General features: G+C 38.3%; 1 protein-coding gene and 2 non-coding genes across 5 annotated transcripts in view; 1 reads left to right on the forward strand and 2 right to left on the reverse strand.

The window, feature by feature from the left end:
* The window catches only part of SAR1B (secretion associated Ras related GTPase 1B), a 32009-nt gene extending 7157 nt beyond the window's left edge, over positions 1-24852 (reverse strand). The window contains exons 1-6 of one of the 3 annotated variants that reach the window (XM_068535912.1): positions 24731-24852; positions 15385-15500; positions 14411-14486; positions 10366-10485; positions 1817-1882; positions 245-348 (exon numbers count right to left, since the gene is read on the reverse strand). In XM_068535912.1, coding sequence (XP_068392013.1) covers positions 245-348; positions 1817-1882; positions 10366-10485; positions 14411-14468 — 348 coding nt within the window. In that variant the 5' untranslated portion in view covers positions 14469-14486; positions 15385-15500; positions 24731-24852. The remainder of the gene's footprint in view (positions 1-244; positions 349-1816; positions 1883-10365; positions 10486-14410; positions 14487-15384; positions 15501-24730) is intronic. The other 2 variants (XM_068535911.1, XM_068535913.1) reach the window with 2 other exon arrangements.
* Positions 4108-4180, forward strand: TRNAR-UCU (transfer RNA arginine (anticodon UCU)). The gene has a single exon. It is a non-coding gene; the product is annotated as a tRNA-Arg (tRNA).
* LOC137760401 (U6 spliceosomal RNA) lies at positions 8758-8864 on the reverse strand. The gene has a single exon (XR_011073346.1). It is a non-coding gene; the product is annotated as a U6 spliceosomal RNA (small nuclear RNA).
* Positions 24853-25438: the final 586 nt, after the last annotated feature.

Genomic DNA, 25438 nt, shown 5'->3' on the forward strand with positions numbered 1-25438 from the left:
ACACTCTGCACAGAGTGAGCCCAAGCCTTCAGGAAGGAGGTCTGCATTAGTACCTCCTCAATAGCTACAATTACTCCAAGCTACTCCCCCTACATTCTAAGTAGAATAATCTCAGAACTCCACAAATTGTCAGGAGTTACATCAGAGGCTGCAAAAAAGCCACACTCTGATACCTACATATCCAACCTATTTCCTCAGGCTTACCAGTGATTCAACTATGTTTAGTTTTAATTATTTAACTTACATCAAGTTCTTCTTTTGATTCTAACAGCCTTTCATGGTCTGCACAATCCACCAGAAATACAATGCCATTGATAGCAGGAAGGTAGTTTTTCCATACTCTTCGAGCTAATAAAAACAATCAGGAGTTAGATTTTATTTGCTGGTCAAACCTAGCAGATAGTTTGAGGGAAGAGTCCAATAAGATATCAAGTGTAATTATCCCTTAGCTGCTGCTACTTCACTATATACTCAAGTTAATCTTTCACCCAATATTGCCAAAATCTTTCCAGGTGACCAAAGAAGAAATAACAGGTTTTCCTTGATTGTGGGCAAGTCAAATACTTCACTCTGCCCCAATTTTCCTATGTTAGAAGAAGAATTAATATTTGCTACTAATGGACAAGGATGCACATTAAGTTCATTGGAGGGACCACTACTATTTCTTATATGCAGTATTCATTTTTCTGACATTCCTAGTTTATCAGTTTTTTGCCAGTGATAAATCTGGAGTCAGTGACAGAAGGAAATTAGTATCGGGTACAGACTTGTTAAGTTAAAATAATAAAGCAAACTGTTCTACTCATAAGAGAAATTAAAGTTTATGAAACCATTAGGGTAATTTTTGCCATGACATTCTCTTTTAGAGGGGAAAACAGTTTTGGGGGTACCCTAGGGGAAGGTAACTTTTTTTTCTGATTTCAGTTTTATAATACACCTTAAAATAATATAGAAATGAAGTCTCAAACTCCATTAGGTTCTAAATCTAATCATTAAATTCCAGGAATTAGTTTATGTATATTTTAAACAATTGATATATGTCTCAAATGTGCTTTCACTAACCACAGGCTTTGTAATATTCATTATTTATGAATTACCATGTGGTGGATACTGCTAAGTCCTTTTGGGGATATTAAAAAGTAACTAGGATTTCAGTCCCAGAAAGTTTAGTAGAGGAAATAAGACAGTCGTTCCAAACTTGCAGATATGTATACAAACGCACTAATTGCTACGTAAGTATAGTTGAGAGCACTCCCAGCTGGGAGTGGCTTCTCAGGGGAGGCAGCAGGACTTACACTGGGCCCTGAAGGTGGGTTACCTATGTGCAGATGGGGATGGCATAAGCACAGAGGTGGGAGAACACCAAGATGGTTTGGTTTGGTTGGAGTAAAGAGAATGGGAAAGGGTATAGTGGGAAATAAAGACTCAAAAAGTAAAGTGTGATCAGATCATAGAGATCCTGAGTGCCAGGTCAGTGAGTTTGGCCTTTATTTTACAGGTAATGAGTTAGCCACTGAAGGTTTTTCATACAGAGCAATAACATATTCATAACATGATTACGACAGTAAGCGAAAGGTGGACTGGAGCAGAGAAAGAATGGAGGCTAAATTTTACTCATATGCTTTACCACCAAAAGCAATTCAGACTTAAATTGGAGTACCATGAAAATCATCCTTTGCATTTAAAGCATTTATCTAGGGGTAATAACTCCTAAATTTTAAGTCTACTCTGGCTTTCTTTGAATAGAATGGGATTTCATGCACTGGAACATAATGGTCACATTTTTATTAAATAAAACAAAGCAACAGAATCTCACCTTGAATATGTCCACCCAGATCAAAAGTTGTAAATGTCATGCCAGCAATGGTTAGTTCTTCTGACGCTAAATAATAATACAAAATATTTTAACAACATGAAAATTAGAAATCCATTCCTGGTATATATTGCCACTTAAAGTTTGATTTACTTTAATTGCAAATAAGGTCAAATCAAAAAGGAATTCTCTGTTGTAACTACTATATTCCATTTCATATTGCCAATATAATGCACGTAAATGGTAATATTCATTTCTAGTATTCACTACCCACCACAAATCCAACACTTACTTAGTTTTCCTTCTCTATCCTGCTGAAATTGACAATTATTTACTGTGAATTCAAGTGACTGCTCCAACCTAATAATTTTTCCTGTAATTCATCTTAAACGATAAAGGTGAAATAACAGTATTCTCTCATGGCTGTCATATTTGGCAGGAGACAGTCTTTAATGACAAACACAATTATAATAAAAAATTTGGCTATTATTTCTTCAAATATTTTTTCTGCTCCCTTCCTTCCCCTTCTGGGACTTCAATGATAGGTTTGCTAGACTACTTAATATTGTCCCACAAGTCACTGAGGCTCTGTTGATTTTTTTTTTCAGTCATTTTTCTCTGTGTTTCTTTTAGTTTCTATTGCATTGACTTAAGTTCACTGGTCTTCTGCAGTATTGGCACTAATTTGCTATTAATTCTTGGGACTTCCCTGGTGGTCCAGTGGTTAAGACTTGTGTTCCACTGCAGCGGGTGCGGGTTCAACCCCTGGTCGGAGAACTAAGATTCCACATGCCGTGCAGTGTGGGACACCCTCCACCCCACAAAAAAAATTGCTATTCATCCTATCTAGTGAAAATTTCATTTCAGATATTTTATTTTTCTTTTCTGTAAGTTCCATTTGGTTCTGTCTTCTTTTTTTTTTTTTTTAAACAACAGCTCCTGTTTATTTTTTAATTTTTATTTATTTATTTAATTTATGGCTGTGCTGGGTCTTCGTTTCTGTGCGAGGGCTTTCTCTAGTTGCGGCAAGTGGGGGCCACTCTTCATCGCGGTGCACGGGCCTCTCACTATCGCGGCCTCTCGTTGCGGAGCACAGGCTCCAGACGCGCAGGCTCAGCGATTGTGGCTCACGGGCCTAGTCGCTCCGCGGCATGTGGGATCCTCCCAGACTAGAGCTCGAACCCGTGTCCCCTGCATTGGCAGGCAGATTCTCAACCACTGCGCCACCAGGGAAGCCCTTGGTTCTGTCTTATATCTTCCATTTCTCTCCTCATTATGTTCATGTTTCCCTTAAATCCTTAAGCATATTCATAACAGCTATTTCAAGGTCCTTATTTGCTAATTCCATCATCTTTTTTACTTCTGCCATCATCTTTGTTACAATCTGTTTTTACTGATTAATTTTTCTCCTGGTTATGGATCATACTTTCCTGCTTCTTTGCATGTCTAATAATTTTTTATTGAATGTTGGATTTTTAAAAAATTAATTAATTTATTTATTTTTGGCTGCACTGGGTCCTCCCTGCTGCGCGCAGGCTTTCTCTAGTTGCGGCGAGCGGGGGCTACTCTTCCTTGCAGTGCGTGGGCTTCTCATTGCGGTGGCTTCTCTTGTCGCGGAGCACGGGCTCTAGGCACACGGGCTTCAGTAGCTGTAGCTTGCGGGCTCTAGAGCACAGGCTCAGTAGTTGTGGCGCACTCACGGGCTTAGTTGCTCCGCGGCATGTGGAATCTTCCCGGACCAGGGATCGAACCCGTGTCTCCTGCATTGGCAGGCGGATTCTTAACCACTGTGCCACCCGGGAAGTCCCTGGATGTTGGATTTTGTTGTACCCTTTTCAAGAAAGTTGGACTTTGGGAATTCCCTGGCGGTCCAGTGGTTAGGACTCAGCGCTCTCACTGCAGGGACCCTGGTAGGGAACTAAGATCCTGCAAGCCACGGGACACGGCCGAAAAAAAAAAAGAAAAGAAAGTTGGACTTTGTTCTGGCAGGCAGTTAAACTGCTTGCAGATCAGTTTTTAAGTTTTGTTAGGGCAGATCTAAAGTAGCCTTTACTTTGGAGCTACTTTAGCCCCATTACTAAGATATGATCCTTTGGAGTATTCAACAAGGTCTCTCCTTTTTGGCTGGTGCGAACTTGGATTCCCGGCCCCATGTGAGCTCTGGGAATTATTTGGCTAACAACTCCACTATAACTGTTCTTCCAGAAATTATTCTTTGACAGGCCATGTGTAGTTTCACCCTATGTATGCACAGATTGGTATTCAGCCATGAAAATATCTGGAGTTCTGGGATTTCCCTGGTGGTTCAGTGGTTAAGACTCCGTACTTCTACTGCAGGGGGCCCAGGTTCAATCCCTGGTCAGGGAACTAGATCCCGAATGCATGCCACAACTAAGAGTTCGCATGCCACAACTAAGACCCGGCGCAGCCTAAATAAATATATATATATATATTTAATTTCTGGAGTTCCTTCTCTGCAGAGCTCCTTCCTCTGTGGTAATCTGCCCAGCAAATTCTAGTCACCTCAGCCTCCCCAAATTCTGGTCTCTGTCTCCTCAACTCAGTAAGACTACTGGGTTGTTTGGGTTTCCTCTCCCTACACCATGATCTGAAAATTACCTCCTGTGATAAAACTTGAATAGAGAAGTGTTTGTTTTTCTTCTCTCAGGAATCATAGCCCTGTGCTAGCTATTGCCCAATATCTGATAACAGTTGTAGTATATATTTTTGTCCAGTTTTCTAGTCATTTACAGTGGGATGGTAATTCCAGACTCTGTTATTCCCTCATGGCCAAAAGCAGAAGACCCCCTACAATTACAATGAAAGGTTCAGTATAATTGTTAACTATTCAGTATAACTATGAGACCCCAGAGTAGTTTATCTTGCTAAAAAATTCTGTATGAAGACTGCCAACTGAATGAATAAGTAATACAATTTGTGTTCAAAGCATGATCCTTTCCAGTAAGGAAAAGATAATGCTTGGATGTGGTTGGCAAACTACCTCTATGGTTACAATCCTCAGTACACTCCCTGCTTTATAAAAGAAGTCCCAATTTGATTAATTAAGATACAGAACACTGTTAACATCCCAGCAAGTTCCCTCTTGCCCATTCCCAGTCAGTCCACACCTCCACTCCCAGAAGCAAGCACTGATCTGAATTCTATCACCACAGGTTTGTTTTGCCTGTTTTAGAATTTTATATAAATGGTATCATATAGTATATAAATTTTGTGACCAGCCTCTTCCATGCAATATAATATGCATCGTATGTATCAGCAGTTTATTCCTCTTTCTTGTTGAGTAGAATTCCATTGTTTATCCATTCTTTTTTTGAAGGACATCTGAGCTGTTTCCAGTTTGGGGCTATTACAGATAAATAAAACTGGTATAATAAACATTCTTGTATGAGGATTTTGGTGAACACATGTTTTTCATTTCTCCTAGATAAATACCTAGCAATGGAACTGCCAGATCATAGGGTAGATATATGTTACCTTTTTCACATATGCTTTTTCTTTTTAAATTTTTATTGGAGTATAGTTGATTTGCAATGTTGTGTTAGTTTCAGGTGCACAGCAAAGTGAATCAGTTATACATATATACCCATTCTTTTTCAGATTCTTTTTTTTTAAAGATTTTTAAAAGATTTATTTTAAATATTTATTTATTATTTATTAATTTATTTTGGCTGCGCCAGGTCTTAGTTGCAGCACATGGGATCTTTGTTACCGCATGTGGGATCTTTAGTTGCGGCATACAGGATCTTTTGTTGCGGTATGCAGACTCCTTAGTTGTGGCATGTGGGATCTAGTTCCCTGACCAGGGATCGAACCCGGGCCCCCTGCACTGGGAACACGGAATCTTACCCACTGGACCACCAGGGAAGTCCCTATTTATTTATTTATTTTGGCTGCGCCGGGTCTTAGTTGAGGCACGTGGGATCTTCGTTGCCAAGTGCAGGATCTTTAGTTCCGGCATGCGGAATCTTTCATTGCGGCATTTGAACTCTTAGTTGCGGCATGCATATGGGATCTAGTTCCCTGAACAGGGATTGAACCCGGGCCTCCTGCGTTGGGAGCGAGGCATCTTAGCTACTGGACCACCAGGGAAGTCCCCAAATTCTTTTCCCATATAGGTTATTACAGGATATTGAGTAGAGTTCCCTGTGCTATATAGTAGGTCCTTGTTAGTTATCTATTTTTTTAAATTTCTTTTTAAAAAATTAATTTATTTTTATTTTTGGCTGCATTGGGTCTTCATTGCTGCACGTGGGCTTTCTCTAGTTGCGGTGATTGGGGACTACTCTTCATTGCAGTGCATGGGCTTCTCTTGTTGCAGAGCATGGGCTCTAGGCACGTGGGCTTCAGTAACTGTGGCATGCAGGCTCAGCACTTGTGGCTCGCGGGCTCTAGAGCGCAGGCTCAGTAGTTGTGGTGCACGGGTTAGTTGCTAAGCAGCATGTGGGATCTTCCCGGACCAGAGTTCAAACCTGTGTCCCCTGCATTGGCAGGCGGATTCTTTTTGGTTTTTTTTGAATTTTTGAATTTTATTTTATTTATTTTTTTATACAGCAGGTTCTTATTTGTTATCCATTTTATACACATCAGTGTATACATGTCAATCCCAATCTCCCAACTCATCACACCTCCCCGCCCCCCAGCTGCCACTTTCCCCCCTTGGTATCCATATGTTTGTCCTCTACATCTGTGTCTCTATTTCTGCCCTGCAAACTGGTTCATCTGTACCATTCTTCTAGGTTCCACATATATGCATTAATATACGATATTTGTTTTTCTCTTTCTGACTTACTTCACTCTGTATGACAGTCTCTAGATCCATCCACGCCTCTACAAATGACGCAATTTCGTTCCTTTTTATGGCTGAGTAATATTCCATTGTATATATGTACCACATCTTTATCCATTTGTCTGTCGATGGGCATTTAGGTTGCTTCCATGACCTGGTATTGTAAATAGTGCTGCAATGAACATTGGGGTGCATGTGTCTTTTTGAATTATGGTTTTCTCTGGGTATATGCCCAGTAGTGGGATTGCTGTGTCATATGCTAATTCTATTTTTAGTTTTTTAAGGAACCTCCATACTGTTCTCCATAGTGGCTGTATCAATTTACCTTCCTACCAACAGTGCAAGTAGGTTCCCTTTTCTCCATACCCTCTCCAGCATTTGTTATTTGTAGACTTTCTGATGATGCCCATTCTAACTGGTGTAAGGTGATACCTCACTGTAGTTTTAATTTGCATTTCTCGAATAACTAGTGATGTTGAGCAGCTTTTCATGTGCTTCTTGGCCATCTGTATGTCTTCTTTGGAGAAATGTCTATTTAGGTCTTCTGCCCATTTTTGGATTGGGCTGTTTGTTTTTTTAATATTGAGCTGGCAGGCGGATTCTTTACCACTGCGCCACCAGGGAAGTCCATAGTTATCTATTTTATATATAGTAGGGTGTATATGTTAATCCCAATCTCCTAATTTATCACTTCCCCCCACATTTCCCCTTTGGTAACCATAAGTTTGATTTCAAGATCTGTGAGTCTGTTTCTGTTTTGTAAATAAGTTCATTTGTATCATTTTTAAATTAGATTCCACATATAAGTGATATCATATATTTGTCTTTGTCTGACTTTACTTCACTTAGTATGATAATCTCTAGGTCCATCCATGCTGCTGCAAATGGCATTATTTTGTTCTTTTTTATGGCTAAGTAATATTCCACTGTATATATGTACCACATCTTCTTTATCCATTCCTCTGTCGATGGACATTTAAATTGCTTCTATGTCTTGGCTATTGAAAATAGTGCTGCAATGAACATTCAGGTTCATGTATCTTTTTGGATTAGGGTTTTCTCCAGATATATGCCCAGGAGTGGGATTGCTGGATCACACAGTAGTTCTATATTTAGTTTTTTAAGGAACCTCCATACTGTCCTCCATAGTGGCTGTACCAATTTACATTCCCACCAACAGTGCAAGACGGTTCCCTTTTCTCCAGACCCTCTCCAGTTCTTATTGTTTGTAGATATTTGATGATGGCTATTCTGACCATTGTGAGGCGATACCTCATTGTAGTTTTGACTTGCATTTCTCTAATAATTAGTGACGTTGAACATCTTTTCTTGGGCTTTTTGACCACCTGTCTGTCTTCTTTGGAGAAATGTCTATTTAGATCTTCTGCCCATTTTTTGATTGGGTTGTTTGTTTTCTTGATATTAAGTGGCATGAGCTGTTTGTATATTCTGGAGATTAATCCCTTGTTGGTCTCTTCATTTGCAAATACTTTCTCCCATTCTGTGGGTTGTCTTTTTGTTTTGTTTATGGTTTCCTTTGCTGTGCAAAAGCTTTTACACTTAATTAGGTCCCATTTGTTTATTTTTGTTTTTATTTTCATTACTCTAGGAGGTGAATCAAAAAAGATATTGTGGGACTTCCCTGGTGGTGCAGTGGTTAAGAATCTGCCTGCCAACGCAGGGGACACAGGTTTGAGCCCTGGTCCGGGAAGATCCCCCATGCTGCGGAGCAACTAAGCCCGTGAGCCACAACTACTGAGCCTGCGCTCTAGAGCCCGCAAGCCACAGCTACTGAGCCCGCGAGCCACAACTACTGAAGCCTGCACACCCTAGAGCCCGTGCTCCGCAACAAGAGAAGCCACTGCAATGAGAAGCCCACGCACTGCAAACGAAGAGCAGCCCCTGCTCGCAACAACTAGAGAAAGCCTGCGCGTAGCAACAAAGACCCAACACAGCCAAAAATTAATTAATTAATTAATTAAAAATATATATATATTGCTGAGATTTATGTCAAAGAGTGTTCTGCCTATGTTTTCCTCTAAGAGTTTTATAGTATCCAGCCTTACATTTAGGTCTTTAACCCATTTTGAGTTTATTTTTGTATATGATGTTAGAGAGTATTTTTAATTTCATTCTTAAAAATATGGAATGCTTCACGAATTTGTGTGTCATTCTTGTGCAGGGGCCATGCTAATCTTCTCTGTATCATTCCAATTTTAGTATATGTGCTGCTGAAGTGAGTACACATATGTTTTTTGATTAATTGAAAAATATTAGTTGAAATGAATGTGAGCCACAGGAAGGTTGAGATAGCATCTGTTTTGTGCCACTGCTTTTACTCCTAGTACTTAGAACAATCTCTGACATAGAGCAGGTGCTCAAAAACTATTTGTTGAATAAATTAAAAAGGGCAACATCATAAAATTTTTAAAATGACTTACACCTAATATAAGACCACTGTGTAATCTCTTCCATTTCTGTTGTTTTTGCAGATAATTTTATATACTCAATTTCACCATGATCATTTTTCTTTAACAGTATTGTTCTTGTATCAGAATCTTATTTGTCAAGCCCCACTTTCCTCTCCTAATATAAAAAAAAAGTATCAATTTTACAAAGTCTTCCTTTTCCAACTTCACTCACTAACAGCTTTAGAGATAAAATGGTAATTTGTTTTGCTCTGTTTTCCTTCCTTGTTCTTTGTATATTTACTGAACTAAATTATCTATCATATTATTTACTTTTTAGTCCAGTTCTCAATTTTATACTCATTATTAAGGCCAACGCTTATTATTTCATAATTAATCTATGGATTAACTTGTCTTTAAACTCTCTGTGTACTTGATTCATCGTCTTTTCAACAGTAAAAGTAAGTTCACAGGTATTTTAAGATTAGACTTCCATTTCTAATAATTTTATCACTTTAACATTAACTTTACTTTCTCAAACAGTACCTATTACACAATCTTATATACAGGATGATATGTATTAAGTGATTTATAGAATCATTATTAATGTCTTTCAGGTAGTCTTTCTAAAAGGAAGCACAGTAAATTATTTTTTAATTATTTTAAAACTTTCTAGGGAATTCCCTGGTGGTCCAGTGGTTACAACTCGGCGCTTTCACTGCCGTGGGCCCAGATTCAATCCCTGGTTGGGGAACTAAGATCCTGCAAGTCGTGGGGTGTGCTCAAAAAGAACACCAAAAACCAAAAAACAAAAACCTTTGTATAAGTGTATGAATACATGCCCTGTTTTTTGGAATAATTCTATGGTCTTTATATTAGAAATAGTTCAGGTTGTTAGGACTAGAAAAATAACTGGTTAATAAGTTGAGAGCTACCAGCAAAGTATAAGACTATAATCTGTCCATTGAATAATGATTAAAATAGTACAGTTCTAAAATTTGAAAGAAATTTAGGTTATGTAACAAGCTAATGGTGACTATTTATAACCTAAGCAATATGTTGCTGAATATCATATCATAATCCCTGAGACAATAACGTTTTAATTCCTCTAGCTGGACAATGGTATACTAACTGATAAGAAGATATGAGTATTATTTCAAGATCTAAATATACTCCCTAGAGTTGGGTCACTTATTATTTACTATACTATTTTAAGAACAGGTGAAATGACCTGATCATAATTTATCCACCAAAAAAACAAACAAAACCTTTTGGTTAGGGCCTATGAATTGGTATCACTTGATCAAGTAATATATTGTATGGGAGAATATACTTACTGGGATGTAACGTTGGGACATGTTGTCCAAGTCTATCATCTTTTAGCATGTGTAGCAATGTTGTTTTTCCCGCATTATCCAATCCAAGAAATACCAATTTACCAGTTTTCTTATATAATCCTGCAGAATAAGAGCTATGATTAGTCAAAGTGATATCTGACACAGACTACACAAATAAAATGACTTTAAATAAAAGTATAATATAATATTCACAATTTAGTTATTTAGATGCTTTTCCTAATTACCCCAGATTTTTGATAAAGAAACACTTATTAACCTTTTGAACTTTTAAGATTTTATAAATTGGCCTGAAAAAGCTTGGATATCTAACCTATTTTTAGTTTTGAAGAGCTATTTTAAATCTATTATGATTTGGGAAGTCAAATCATTATAAAACTAAACTTTGCCCCGATCAATAAATGTGTGTGTGACCTAAACTTATCTTGCAATGCCAAAATGCCAATTCCCTTGACAATTTATCTTAAATCCTCTTTTATTTTATTTTCGTTTATCCCTTGGTAAATATCTGTGTCCTCTACTAGAGAAACACTCATAAAATACTTGACATCATGTATTTATAAAGCTAGACCAAAAGAAAAAGAGTATTTTTCCACAGATAAAAATAAATTAACCATTTTTGACAATAAAAATTACAGTGAGTTTTTTTCAGTAAAAAAGTTTAGTTCACTGTCAAATTTCCCTGAGAATAAGGTTAAACTATTCACATGATTGCATAACACTGCGCAACAACAAAAATATCCAAGCACATAATTTTAAATATATCAATCAAGCATTGACAGATAAAGTGATAAACAGATAAAGACAGCATTGACCAATTTATAGTAGACTGGCATTTACTGCAAAATTCCATATTGAGCTATATATATATATGTGTGTGTGTGTGTATGTGTGTGTATTTTAAAGACTTTTCTTAGAGCACTTTTAGGTTTACAACAAAACTGAAAGGAAGGTACAGAGATTTCCCATATACCTCTGTCCCCACACATACTTATCCTCCCCCAAGAGGACAAAAGTTTAATGACACATATTCAACAGTATACAGAGTATTTTCACCACCCTAAAAAGTCCTCTGTGCTCTGCCTATACATCCATTCCCACCCAAGGCCCAGCAACCACTGATCTTTTTATTGTCTCCATATTTTTGCCTCTTCTAGAATGTCATGTAGTTGGAATCACTCAGTATGTAGCCTTTTCAGATTGGTTTCTTTCACTCAGTAATATGCATTTTAGTTTCTTCCATGTATTTTCATGGCTTGATAGTCCGTTTCTTTTTAGTGCTGAATAATATTCCATTGTCTGGCTATACCATAGTTTATCCATTCACCCACTAGAGGACATCTTGGTTGCTTCCAAGTTTTGGCAGTTATGACTAAAGCTGCTACAAACACCTGTGTGCAGGTTTTCGGGTGGACGTAGGTTTTCAGGTGGACGTAAGTTTTCAACTCCTTTGGGTAAATACCAAGGAGCACAACTGCTGGATTGAATGGTAAGAGTATGTTTAGTTTTATAAGAAACCAACAAACTGTCTCCCGAAGTAGCTGTACCATTTTTCATTCCCACCAGCAATGAATGAGAGTTTCTGTTGTTTCAGATCCTCACCAGCATTTGGTGTTGTCAGCGTCTGGATTTGGGGCATTCTAATAGGTGTGTAGTGGTATTGAACTTCATTTTTCATGTCTTTAATTGTCTAACACCCATGGAATTACATGAGGACAGGGAATGCAGCAGCAGCTCAAAAAATACTTAATCAATAAATGAAATTTTTAAGACATTAGGCAATTACAGATTCAGGCCATCCATCTTCTAATAAGTTCATGCCAAAATTACATCTAGTTCTTTACCCACATTTAAGTTTAAGAAGGAAATTATTTAAGTCTTAATCTTTTGATCACATATTGACCAACAATTCCAATCCTAAAGAGAAGACTGTTTTCCATATTTACTTGAGCTGGGATATTACATCTCTCCTTTAATTATAAATCTGACTAATAATCTCCTTAAACATTTCTATTTCTTAAAAGGTTTCTACATAGACTGTTTCTAACCAATGCACTCAATCTTACCACTCTTTCTTTTTTCTTAATATTTAATTTTATTTATTTTTGGCTGCGTTGGGTCTTTGTTGCTGTGCACGGGCTTTCTGTATTTGCGGTGAGTGGGGGCTACTCTTCGTTGCGGTGCACGGGCTTCTCATTGCGGTGGCTTCTCTTGTTGGGAGCACTGGCTCTAGGCATGCGGGCTTCAGTAGTTGTGGCTCGCGGGCTCTAGAGCGCAGGCTCAGTAGTTGTGGCACACGGGCTTAGTTGCTCCACGGCACGTGAGATCCTCCCGGACCAGGGATCAAACCTATGTCCCCTGTATTGGCAGGCAGATTCCTATCCACTGCACCACCAGGGAAGTCCCTACCACCCTAACTTTTAAATAGTAAAAGTGTACAGGATAATATACTAAAAGGGAACAACTAGAGCATTTAATCTTTAAACTGAGTTGGACTAAATTCTTATTTTGTGGTAGGCACTGTTAAGCACCTGCATACATTATTTCACTTAATCCTCAACTCTGTGAAGTAGCATTATTATTCTCTTTTTTACAGAGGGGAAATGAAGACTCAGAGTTAACTTGCTCAAATGCTGAAGTCAGATCTGAGATCTGAACCTATGTCTGATCCCAAAGCTTTGGTTCATTTTCATTTCTCTATACTGCTTCCTAAAGTTAGCACTATTAACCTTCTTGTTCCTGATTGTGATGCAATCTATTTTGCCTTTTCAACATAATTCAGCATAGATTCATTGTTCTATAAACTGAGATATAGATTCCAACATGTTATAACCCAAAGCCCCAGCAAAATAAAGTTTAAAAGCCTCTATTTCTGACCCAGTTCTTGCAAATATGTGACAAAATATTTCAGTCTGATAAAAAGATTTAAGAATTCTCTTGGAGGTAGTATAGAGAGATCTGACATTTGACCTGTAGTAGAGCAACAGTATAAAATAATGTGAGGAATTATATTTTTTAAAAGAAAAGAAAAACACTCTGGGTTTTAAAAAATTTGCAATTAAGGAAGGTTCAACTAAGAAATAAAAATACAGTGACAAAATTTGATCTTACATTTTTATCCTTTTAATATATAGTAGTCAAACAAAATTTATATTTCCCAATCAAAATTTATTTCCTCAGTCAAGATTATGTTTGTGGAGAAAGAAATATTTATATAGGAGATATCATTCCATAAGTATGGTTGTGGCCAGTTTAGAACTATGTTGACCACTCTGTAATTACATGAAATGCTTCTCTTTCTGCCAGTTTACAAGATGATGGTTATAAGGAGACTAAACTTAGGACAAAATTTGAAAATAGGAGACTAGAAATATTTTCATTAATTTTTACAATAATAAAATTGTGTATATCCCAACATAAAAGTTAATCAAAAGCCTGTTTCAGGGAAAAAAAAAAAAAAAGCCTGTTTCACTGAAAAATGTGACAAGTCAAGGGTGTCAATAAAAGAATGGGAAGCAAAGATTTTTCCTATCTTTAAAATCTATAAAGAGAGGAAAATCACTAGTCAGAATTGCTGGGTAAACAAGACTCATTTAGTAGGTTATAAAATGCCATTTATAATATATGAGGTACTTTATGGAACATGCATTTTTATAATAATAATAAAAAAAGAAACAATGCATTGGATTCCTGTGAGGATTACATGAGGTAAAGCATGTAAAGCTCTTGTGCAAACTGGCTAATAAATGGTAGCTATTCCTGTTAACAATATGCTTATCAACAACCTTAAAAGATAGGAATTATTATTATTTTACAGATAAGGAAATTAAGGCTAAAGTGGAGAAAACAGTTTGTCTAAGATTACTTTGGAACAGGTAGAATGAGTAATTGAACATGTTTGTATGATTCCAGAGCCCACATTTGTAACTACTGGGTTACATACAAAGAGGCTCTGGGCAAATAAAAGATACTTTTATATAAGTAGGATTAAATGGGATAACAAAAGAGAACAAAGGGCCAACATTACCTAAAAACTGTAGCACACTGCTGAAACCACTGTAAATCCAGTCAAATATGAAGGACATAGCCAAATCTTATAGGGTCTGGAAAAAAAAGTGTTTTGAATTTAGTAGTCAACATTAAACACCAACAACATTAAACATCAACTGTGAGTAAATAATCCTACAACCTTACTACAAAGAATTAAACACTCTTTTCCATGCCAGTCTAACCTGATCTATACTGATGAATAAAAAACAAAATGTCATTAAAATACCAAGTAGAGACCATTCTTTGCCCCTCAAAGTAGCAAACATGAAAAAATTATAACAGTCAAGACTAGAAGGGGCTTCCCTGGTGGCGCAGTGGTTGAGAATCTGCCTGCCAATGCAGGGAACACGGGTTCGAGCCCTGGTCTGGGAAGATCCCACATGCCGCGGAGCAACTAGGCCCGTGAGCCACAACTACTGAGCCTGCGCGTCTGGAGCCTGTGCTCTGTAACAAGAGAGGCCGCGATAGTGAGAGGCCCGCGCACCGCGATGAAGAGTGGCCCCCACTCGCCGCAACTAGAGAAAGCCCACGCACAGAAACGAAGACCCAACACAGCCAAAAATAAATAAATAAATAAAGTGTAAAATTAAAAAAAAAAAAAAAAGACTAGAAAAAATGTGGTAAAAGAAGCATTATTAGTGGCAGTATAAATTGGTACAAATCTTTTTCAAAACCAATTTGACAATAATGTATCTGTTGATACCATTTGACCCAAGAATTCTACTTTTAGAAATTGTCCTAAATATGGAAAAGCTTATGTATAAAGATGTTTATCAAAGTGTTCCATAAGAAAAATTTTAGAAATAATCTATGTTCAATAGTAAATTAAATATAGTATCTATGGCATATGAAATATTTACGAAAACCTCGGAGTGGGGGACAGGAGAGAAGGGAGAAAAGAGGAGAAGAAAGGAAATTGATCATGAAATAAGTTTCCGAGTCTGATTTTACCTATGTGGAGTAAAAACCCTTTTTCTTTTTCTTTTGTTCTTTTGTAGCAGTTGGTACCAGATAGTAAATTTCTGGGTTTGTTATCTTTCTGCATTTTTCAAATTTTAATCATGTTACTAAATGTAAAAAAAAAAAAAAAAAAAAAAAAGATTAAATCACAGTAGAAAATACAGAGCATAGTTCAATTCATCATTTACTTGACATGTACTTGATAAACTAATATAGCTAATATGGAAAATAAGAGAAAAAAAGCCTCTTTAGAAAAAAAAATCACTTATACAAAAATATGCTTTCAGATCAACAAAGTTCATTTTCTAGAGCTGAACAAAAAAACCCAGGCCCAAAACTTGGGCCAAGTCCAAAAAGTTTGAAGGGTTGTGCTATGTTTGATATTCTTCAGACTAAGTATGACACACAACACTGCTTTCTATAACTGCCTCTCCCTCCAGTGGGCTGCCAAGCTGGACACAGATGGGCCCACCAAACTCAATATTCCTAGAGGGTAAGATGTTGAGAGCACATCACCTTGAGAGTCAGAAACAGAGAAAAGAGACAGCCTACCTCCAGTCTGTACAAGGCCTAGCAGTGTTTACTAGGAAATCCCCTGGATCCTAGCAATAGATTCTAGCCTCTTCTATTAACTTCTTACTTGAATTAGCATAAGCAGAATTTTGTTCTTGCAATCAGTTGATTCCTGATTAAGACAGAGTGGCTGGCAAACTATGAATAGTTTCATTTGTCAGTATCACAAGAATGAGAACTACAACAGCAACATAAATATATAAGAATCTATTATCTTAGAAGTTCTCATTTTACTCAAGTTGAAAATTATACCTCCTTCTACTATTATCATTTTAGGTCATGCAGGAATTGAAACTTAAAGTCAGAGAAAATATATACAGGTGGCTTGTCTTTTCTGAAGATTCTGAGGTATATGCTTTTCAAAGGGAATCATAATAATTTTCACTGTAGAGAATCAAATAAAGTAGTGGTGTGTTGAGATATTTTATTTAATTTAAAATACATTTACCTAGTTCATATTACATCCAAAGTCCTGAGCTAGACATCATGGGGAATACAAATATTGATGACAAACATGGCTCTTTCTCTCAAAAAGATTATAGAGTGATAAATTAGCTACACAAATGCAATTAAACTGAAAAATGTTAAAACTGAATAGGATATTATCTAAAATGGTCACAACTCACCCTATAGAGTTTCAAGACTTATTCAAACACAAGGGGAAAAAAATGCCCATACTGTAAATCCTAAGCTACTAGGGGAGTAATGATCATAAGAGCATAAAAACAAAATAATAAAAATAAATAACAGAGATATGAGGTATTTATGTGCATACCAACAGAAAGAGGTATGGTATGCTCACAAATACACTTTATATTTTGTATGAAAAAAGAAAACCAGTCCTGCTTGTCTCTACATCCGAAGTCCTGTTTCCATAGTTCTATGGTGACACCAGGGAAAGGTTTCTTAGATGGTGTTTAGCCTGAATGGGTACAGCAAAAAGTTGGGAATTGTTAGATAATATGACTGGGGTTAGGGGACTGCAAACTGAGAGTAAAAAATCAACGGTGCTAATTAGTGATGCAGAAGCCAGATTGATAAACAAATCTGAGACTAAATTTAGACATTAGGTCTTCATGCCTGCTACTTTTAATATATGGACATAAGAAATGATGCTGAATCCGCCTTTTAATTTAATAAAACAAAGCAAAACAAACAAACAAAAAATATCAGCTACCATTTATTGAACCCCTACGAGCATTATGGTCTAGAGGTTAAGAGCAGGAGCTCTGGTGCTAGGACTTTACTATCTACTTTAGGTAAGTTACTTCACTTTCCTCATCTGTAAAATGGGGATAACAATATTACCTGAGATGGTTATTATGAAGATTAATTACCACACGCAAAGCATTTAGTATTTCGCGTGGAGGAAGCATTTAATTTTAGCTGCTGTTATTATTATTTCTTCTACTACATGGCCCACAGTAATAGACACTTTACAGATATCACCACTAAATACCCCAACAACCTTTCAGAGTACATATATTATTGTTCGCATTTTACAGAAGGAGCTGAGGTTACAGTAAGTAAAACTCAACTATCAGTGATAGGCACAACTAAGTTTCAAACATGAGTCGAACGTCCACGTCCATCCCCTTTCCCTTACATTGCATTGGCTCTCTAAAGCTTTATAACAATAGTTTTAAAGGTTTAAATTTACTTAAGTCATTACATACCATTTTTTAATAACTCCAGCTCATGACTCTGACATGCAATTCCTTCCTCTCCCACACATCCCACACCCAGTCATTTCTTAGTTCTATCAATTTCTGCACTGAAGTCTCAAGCCTTCTTTGATTCTCACAGGAGCCACCTAGTCAAGAGCCTTATTGTCACTTTCCAAAACTACCATCTTAACATCAAAATGTGTTTCTACCCATCTGTACATGCCCTCCAGAGTAGCTTCCCCAAAATGTCATCTTGGACTTGTTGCATAGTCAGGGTGACTATAACTCCCAGTTTGCTGGGGACGGTCTCAGCAAAGTTATTTCAGTGTAATTATTAACAGTGCTTCCTCTCACTCTCAAAAGGGTCCTGATTTAGGTTAAATTTTATGGCCACTCTATGCTTGTGGATGCAGAGCCACTGGAGGTTTGTGAGCTGAGAAATGATACAATCAAACTCCTAGGCCAGTATTCCACATTCCACTCTTAGCTACCTTTCCAAGTTTAATACATATTACTTCCCTACTTGTAGCTTTCCCCAGGCCAAAGTAAACTGCCTGCCATTCACCACTGGTGACCTGGACTTTACTACCTTAAAACCTCTGCTCATTATCCTTCCCAGCATCAGAATATTCTCCCACTATCTCTGCCTAAAGTCTCCTTGCCTCCAGCACCAGCCAAATGCTATGAAAGAAATTAATTCTCACTTGAGGGACAGATATAGGTGGAAGAACCAAAAGAACCCAGGAATGGTAAAAGAACTAGAAGAGAGAGGCAAGGAAAGAAGTTAGCCACATTAAATGCAGAGATGTCACAGCTAGCTTTGGTGACAAGGAGACAACAGTTGACAGCATGAGTAGCCTGCAGTGGAGTGGTAGTACAGGAGAGCCTATGTCTGGTACTTAAAGCACAGCAGAGCTGTGTGACCTTGAACAAGTTAAAATCTCTCAGGGTGTTTTAAGAGCAAATGAGATACAATGCACAAAGTAAGTATCAATATTTAAAACCTGGCTTCTGTCATTATTGAGAAGAGAATGGGACAGGAGGTTAACAGGTGGATGGAGGCAGTGAGGAAATTCTTCTTTCAAAAAGTTTGAAATGGGATGAGGGAAATGAGATTTTCTTCTTAAGGAAGGGTGAGGCTTGAGAATGTTGATAAATTTAAAGGAAGGAGCTAGTGGCAAGGAAGAGGTTAAAGATGAGAAAGAGAAGGAGTTAACCAAAAGGGTCAAAGGCTCAAGAGGTGCCTGGGCAGAGAGCACACTCTTTCTCTAAGATGAGAAGGAAGGAACCCAGGAAAGATGAAGAAGGGGTGTAACTACTGAGCCCGTGAGCCACAACTACTGAAGCCCGCGTGCCTAGATCCCGTGCTCCGCAACAAGAGAAGCCACCGCAATGAGAAGCCTGCACACCGCAACAAAGAGCAGCCCCCGCTCGCCTCAACTAGAGAAAGCCTGCACAGCAACGAAGACCCAACACAGCCAAAAATAAATTAAATTAAATTAAATTTAAAAAAAAAAAAGAATAGCTATTGTGGGGAAAAGATCAAGTTAAAAGATTGCTAAAAAGAGCCAGGGACTTCCCTGGTGGCGCAGTGGTTAAGAATCCGCCTGCCAATGCAGGAGACGTGGGTTCGAGCCCTGGTCTGGGAAGATCCCACATGCCGCGGAGCAACTAAGCCCGTGCGCCACAGCTATTGAGCCTGCGCTCTAGAGCCCATGAGCCACAACTACTGAGCCCACATGCCACAACTACTGAAGCCTGCGTGCCTAGAACCCGTGCTCCGCAACAAGAGAAGCCACCGCAATGAGAAGCCTGCCTGCGCACCACAACGAAGAGTAGCCCGTAGCCCCCGCTCACCGCAACTAGAGAAAGCCCGCGCGCAGCAACAAAGACCCAACGCAGCCAAAAATAAATAAATAAAAAATAAATTAATTAAAAAAAAAAAAGCCAGTTGCTAGGGTTGAAAAACATTCACAGCAGTACCAACCTGTACTGATTTCTATACCCCACCCCCCCACCCCCCAAGCAATGCTCAGCTTTAGAGAACAAGGAGCGAATGGGGTTTAGGGACTTACAGAACAGCAAATGAAAAAAAGACAGGGGAGCAGAAATTTGACAGTACTAGCGACAGAGACTGAAGTAATCTGATCAGAAGTTCAGGCTGAGTGGATAAGGTATAAACGCAGATAGCACATGGAATGGGGTGGGGATCAAAGGCAGGCTCCTCACAGAACAGAAATGGAAGAATAGGGGAAGAGTCTTTAGCTAAATAGCAGGTGTAGATGTAGTAAAAGGGTGCGAGAAGTGAAAGGTGGGTCAGAATTGTGCCTGAACAGTGGAGGAAAATGTGGGGTTCAGAATTCAAGAAAGGATTGGGTCTGGGTGGTGGCCAGCTCCAAGGCCTGGCTCTGGCATGGGCAGCTGAAGAGAATTAGAGGTGAAGGATTCGGGAAGCTGGGCTATTCCACACTGACGGGCAGTGGAATCATCTAGAAGATTGGCGGGCAGGGTTTTAGAAAGCAAGACTGTGAATCAAGTGGCAAAATCCTTACTGAAGATGACTGTTGGTAGGTGAGAGCCACGAGGACTCAGGGAGGGTAGAATGGGTAAGCCATGCAGGTAAATGGATTTTTTGCATAAGGATGGTACCAATTTACTTTTGTATAATTTGTCCCAAGATAACTACTCTAATAACATATATGGGGAAACTCTTCTTTAGAAATTAATGAGATATTTACATTTCTATAAAGTCATGGTTTCTGAGATCCTTAAACAGAAACTCCTTAAGCTAGGAGTCATTAGTCATTTTAAAGTAGAGGGAGTGAAGTAAGTCAGAAAGAGAAAAACAAATACCGTACGCTAACACATATACATGGAATCTAAAAAAAAATAAAAAGAAAAAGTTCTGATGAACCTAGGGGCAGGACAGGAATAAAGACGCCAACATAGAGAATGGACTTGAGGACGGTGCAGGGGGCGGAGTAAGCTGGGACAAAGTGAGAGAGTGGCATGGACATATATACACTACCAAATGTAAAATAGATAGCTAGTGGGAAGCAGCTGCATAGCACAGGGAGATCAGCTTGGTGCTTTGTGTCCACCTAGAGGGGTGGGATAGGGAGGGTGGGAGGGAGACGCAAGAGGGAGAGGATATGGGGATATATGTATATGTATAGCTGATTCACTTTGTTATACAGCAGAGACTAACACACCATTGTAAAGCAATTATACTCCAATAAAGATGTTAAAAAAAATAAAATAAAGTAGAGGTAAAAATGCCAACTAAGAATAAAAGTTACTTAGCCACAAACAGATACCTGAGCCCTGAGAACAGGTTACACAACACCATGAACACACTATTAAGACATGTGAAAAGCAAAGGTCAAGAACAAGGAAACATATACACGTCAGCAGATTTATTTATTGCATGAACAGCAAACAGGAAAAGTCGCTAAGCAGATTAGAAAAGTGATCTACTCAAGTAACATGAAAATCAGTGCAAAGGGTGTAATGGAACAGAAATTCTCAAATTACAAATAACTTCTGAAAGCCTTGCCTCATTAAACTCATAAGGACAATTCCATTTATATGAGATGTCCAGAATAGAACAGAATCTATTTAGAATAGACAGAATAGAATAGAATAGAATCTATTTAGAGTAAATAGGTTAGTGGTTGTCAGACTGGGGGGAAGGTGAAATGGGGAGTGGCTGCTAATAAGTACTGGGTTTCTTTTGGGGGTGATGAAAATGTTCTGAAGTTACTGGTTATGGTTGCACAACATGATGAACTAAAAAAACACTGAATTGTACACTTATAAAGGTAAGAAGTGTATGTACAAGTACCCTTTATGGTATGTACTCTCTCTCTCAATAAGGTTATTATTAAAAAACAAAGAAAATTAAATGTTGAAAATTTACATGGACTTTTAATATTTATAACTAATACAAGTAATTCAGCAAAATCATTTAGGTATGAACTTTTAAAAAATATACATAAGGAAAAAAAATACACATAAGATGACAAGATATAAATACTCCAAAAAGTAGTGCTGGTAGAAAATAAAAACGATTAATATTCTAAGGAGGTAAATCCTATTCAGAATAGAATTCTAGAATCAATACATTAATAACTTTGGGAAGCAAAGCATGGTAGAGCTGTGGTAAAATGGATGGAGTGCCTGTCCTAGAATTTAAAAAATCTAAACTGAATGCATCTTTTTTTTTTTTTTTTTTTGGCCACGCCATGCAGCAAGGGGAACTTCCCCCACCAGGGATGAAACCTGTGCCCCCTGCAGTGGAAGCTCAGAGTCTTAACCACTGGACCAGCAGGTAAGTCCTGAATGTGCATCTTTCGAAATACCATAATTTCATTCTGCGAAAGCCAGTCTTTCAGAGTGCCAGTTTGCTTCTCCATATAAGGGAAATACCACCTGCCTCACAGAATGTTAAGAATGATTAACTATGATAATGTACATGAAAACACTTTGAATACTACCCCATATAAGGTGGTATTAATTCACTCAAACTAAATTAGTTAAAATTCAAAGCACAAAACTTTTAAATGCCAATTTTCAAGTTAACTTCAATATTAACAACTATTAATATGAAAAAGTATTTTTTCATAATGTTCTGATTTTACTTTAAATATTAATAGCACCATCACTGTCACCAGAAAAGGCATTAGAAGAGTTTCCTTCAAATCCAGGTAAGGAAATTTCACTAGGAGAGATTAATCACAATTTTCTACACAATTTTGTCAGGCTTATGATTAAAATATGTACAAATTCCATAAGATCAGTATACTATCTGTAAACTAATTTAGGAACTATACATACCTCTCTCTCAGATTCAAACAGTACTAGAAATACAAAGGCCAAACTCCGCTTGACCATGTTTTGTAGAATTTCAGCAAGGCCCTATGCCTTTCAGTCGTCCCTTGATGTCCTAGAGGATTGGTTCCAGGCCCCTACACCCCATCCTCAAGTCCCTTATATAAAATGTCATAGTATTTACATATAATCCACGCACATCCTCTAGTATACTTTAAATGATCTCTCAATTACTTATAATATCTAATACAATGTAAATAATAAGCGAATAGTTGTAAATACAATGTAAATGCCATGTAAATAGTCGCCAGCACTTGGCAAATTCAAGTTTTGCTTTTTCAAACTTTCTGAAATTTTTTCCCCCAAATATTTTCCATCCGTGGTTGAATCCTTAGAGTGGAACCCGTGGATACGGAGGGCCAACTCTGCTAAAAGTATGGACAGTGACGACGTTGAATGTTTTAAGACAATGTTACTTTATAAATACTCACCCCTAAAATTGTTAACTTTTCTTTTTACAACCTTTATTGAAACAGTGATGCAAATAAAAAAAAATTCTAGAAAACATTTTAGGATTGAATGTATAGCAATTATAATAATGGAACTAAAAACTAAACCTTTTAGTTCGTGTAATGAACAAAAAGTACATAATCAATTTTCCTTTAAGGGAAAGTGATGCTCGATTGAAATAAGGTTAAATCTATGACAAATATAAATAGGATTTTTTAAGAGGAAAGGAAAAAAACTCTATATTAAAAAAAGTTGTGCACCTGAGTACTGAACTTGCCTATAATGAATTAAGAAAAAAAAAAAAAAACTGACATAAGCAATGACAAGTTCAATCATTAAAATACTTTTAACTCAAATTGTTCTAAAAGCTATATACAAGGAAGAGAAACTTTTCAATACCATGATTTGAAAATTATTTGCTTAGTAATATTTTGCAGAAAAATAATTTGAGTTTCAGCCAAGTGTACTTAAAGAAGAGGGTGGAGAAATAATGAATCATTACTACAGAATTCTGATTTATAAGCTTCAAATGATGTGGCAGTGATTTTCATTTCTGATAGCCTACTCTTTGGTGTCAATTCTTGCTTGAAGTGCAAGGCAAAGGAGGGTTAAAATGTACCCTATTTAAACTACTAATCTGCATAATTAATGACAATGCTTCTTTAATATTTCTAAAATGAAGGCAACACCGTCCTCTTCTGCAAACTCAGAAAACACCAATGAACTATCCTAAAGTTTTTAAAGTTCAAAATATTTTGGTGACGAACGCAAGCCCACTAAAACAACGTTTGATATACACATTGCTTTGAAATGTCAGCACCACTAATTATTGATAAAATGTAAACCTTCCTGTATTCCTCATGTGTAAAATAGAGATGATACTACTACTTCCTCACTGGATTGCTGTGTGCATAGCTAGCGCCTTACACATAGTAGAAAACAAATGTTCCTTTTCTTCTTTCATTTGCTTCATTTAGACTTACTCTAATTCGTATTCTAACACTTAACACTGAACACAGGACATTCTTCAGTGTGAGACACAGTGGTAGTATAGAACTTGATATATCAATAAAAACGTGCAACTAATATTAGGTTTAGTTTTTCAAATTAAAAGGATTTCTTCACCTCATTTTGCCCCTTGTACCTAACACCTTAAATTCCTGACGAGTTTGGTTTTTTTTGGTCAACAATGTCAGAGTTTTAGCTGTTGTCAAAATCAATTTCTATCTTGTTGGAAACTCTTGAAATAATCCCTAAATCATTGCAGTTTCCCCCCAACAGTGTATCTTTTTCCCAGTCAACTGGGACTTGGGCTATGGGAAGACGTTAACCACTAGTGGGAAAGGAAGTTCGATTTGTCCCCACACTAAGTGGGAGAGCTGAGAACAACACGCCGCGTCACAGCCTCTTGAGCTGTCAATGATCCCCGCCGCCTTCACCTTACTCGGTGAGGAAACTGAGGCCGAGGGGAAGGAAGGGCTTGCCTGCAGTTTAGAGTCATCTCGTTCATTCCTGAAATAACCCACCGTTTGACAGCAGCGGTGTCCTATCCGGATGACCGTCAGAGAGGCCCCGCGAAGCACGAAAGGAGCCCGTCCTCTTTCCCGCCGCCAGATTCCAGGGCAGAAAACAGGAGCCCCTTCCTCGCCCGGCTACAGGCAGGGGCATTGGGTGGGCCCAGGCCCGAAAGGCGCTCCTTCCCCGGGGCCCACAGCTGCCGCCCGCCGGTTCTCCGGGCAGGAGAGGCCGCCACTTACCTGCGATTGGAGAGAACACAATTCCTTGCTTGGCGTCGGCCCTACTCACTCCGACACCGAACTGCAAAGCGCGATGGCTGCCGCTGCCCTAGTCCGCGCTAGCTCCTTCCGGGCCGGTGGGTGCTTCTCTCCCGAAGGTTCGCAGGACAGCAGCACCGCGCGCCTCCAGTTCCGCCTGCTGGCGGTTCCGCGGCCAGTCCTACCGCTGAATGCTCCCAGAGCTGGGGCCTGCTCCCCATACACGCCTGAAGGGGCTGCAGGGGCTGAGGGCCTAGGCAGGGAAGGTAACACCGGTTCTTAGCTTGGGGAGATTATACGTGACATGATTTCCTGAAAAAATACATTTTCAAAGTGCACCTGTTTCTTGAGTTCAAGTAATTTACAAAATGTAACTATGAGCTTTAAACAAGACTGTCTTGACCCCGGCCGTTCTTTGCTCATGGATGTTACTTTTCTTAAATGTATTCAAATGGGAATACTTGGGTGCCTTGAATGAAAGTGTGATGATAGTGCTTCCAAGATTGCTCTTAAGCCTAGGATTCTAGGTGATGCGGACAGAACAAGGAGGTGTTTGGGGACTGAAGCAGAGTTATTTGATAGATTCCCAACAAAGCCTGTAACCGGCTCAGCTGGATCTCCCCCTCTTTCATTCCAGCCTCAGGAAATGCCTTACTCCATTGGTCCTCCCTTCGCACTTGTTATTCTTTC

Source organism: Eschrichtius robustus, chromosome 2 (genome assembly GCF_028021215.1).
Source record: "Eschrichtius robustus isolate mEscRob2 chromosome 2, mEscRob2.pri, whole genome shotgun sequence".
Lineage (NCBI taxonomy): Eukaryota > Metazoa > Chordata > Mammalia > Artiodactyla > Eschrichtiidae > Eschrichtius > Eschrichtius robustus.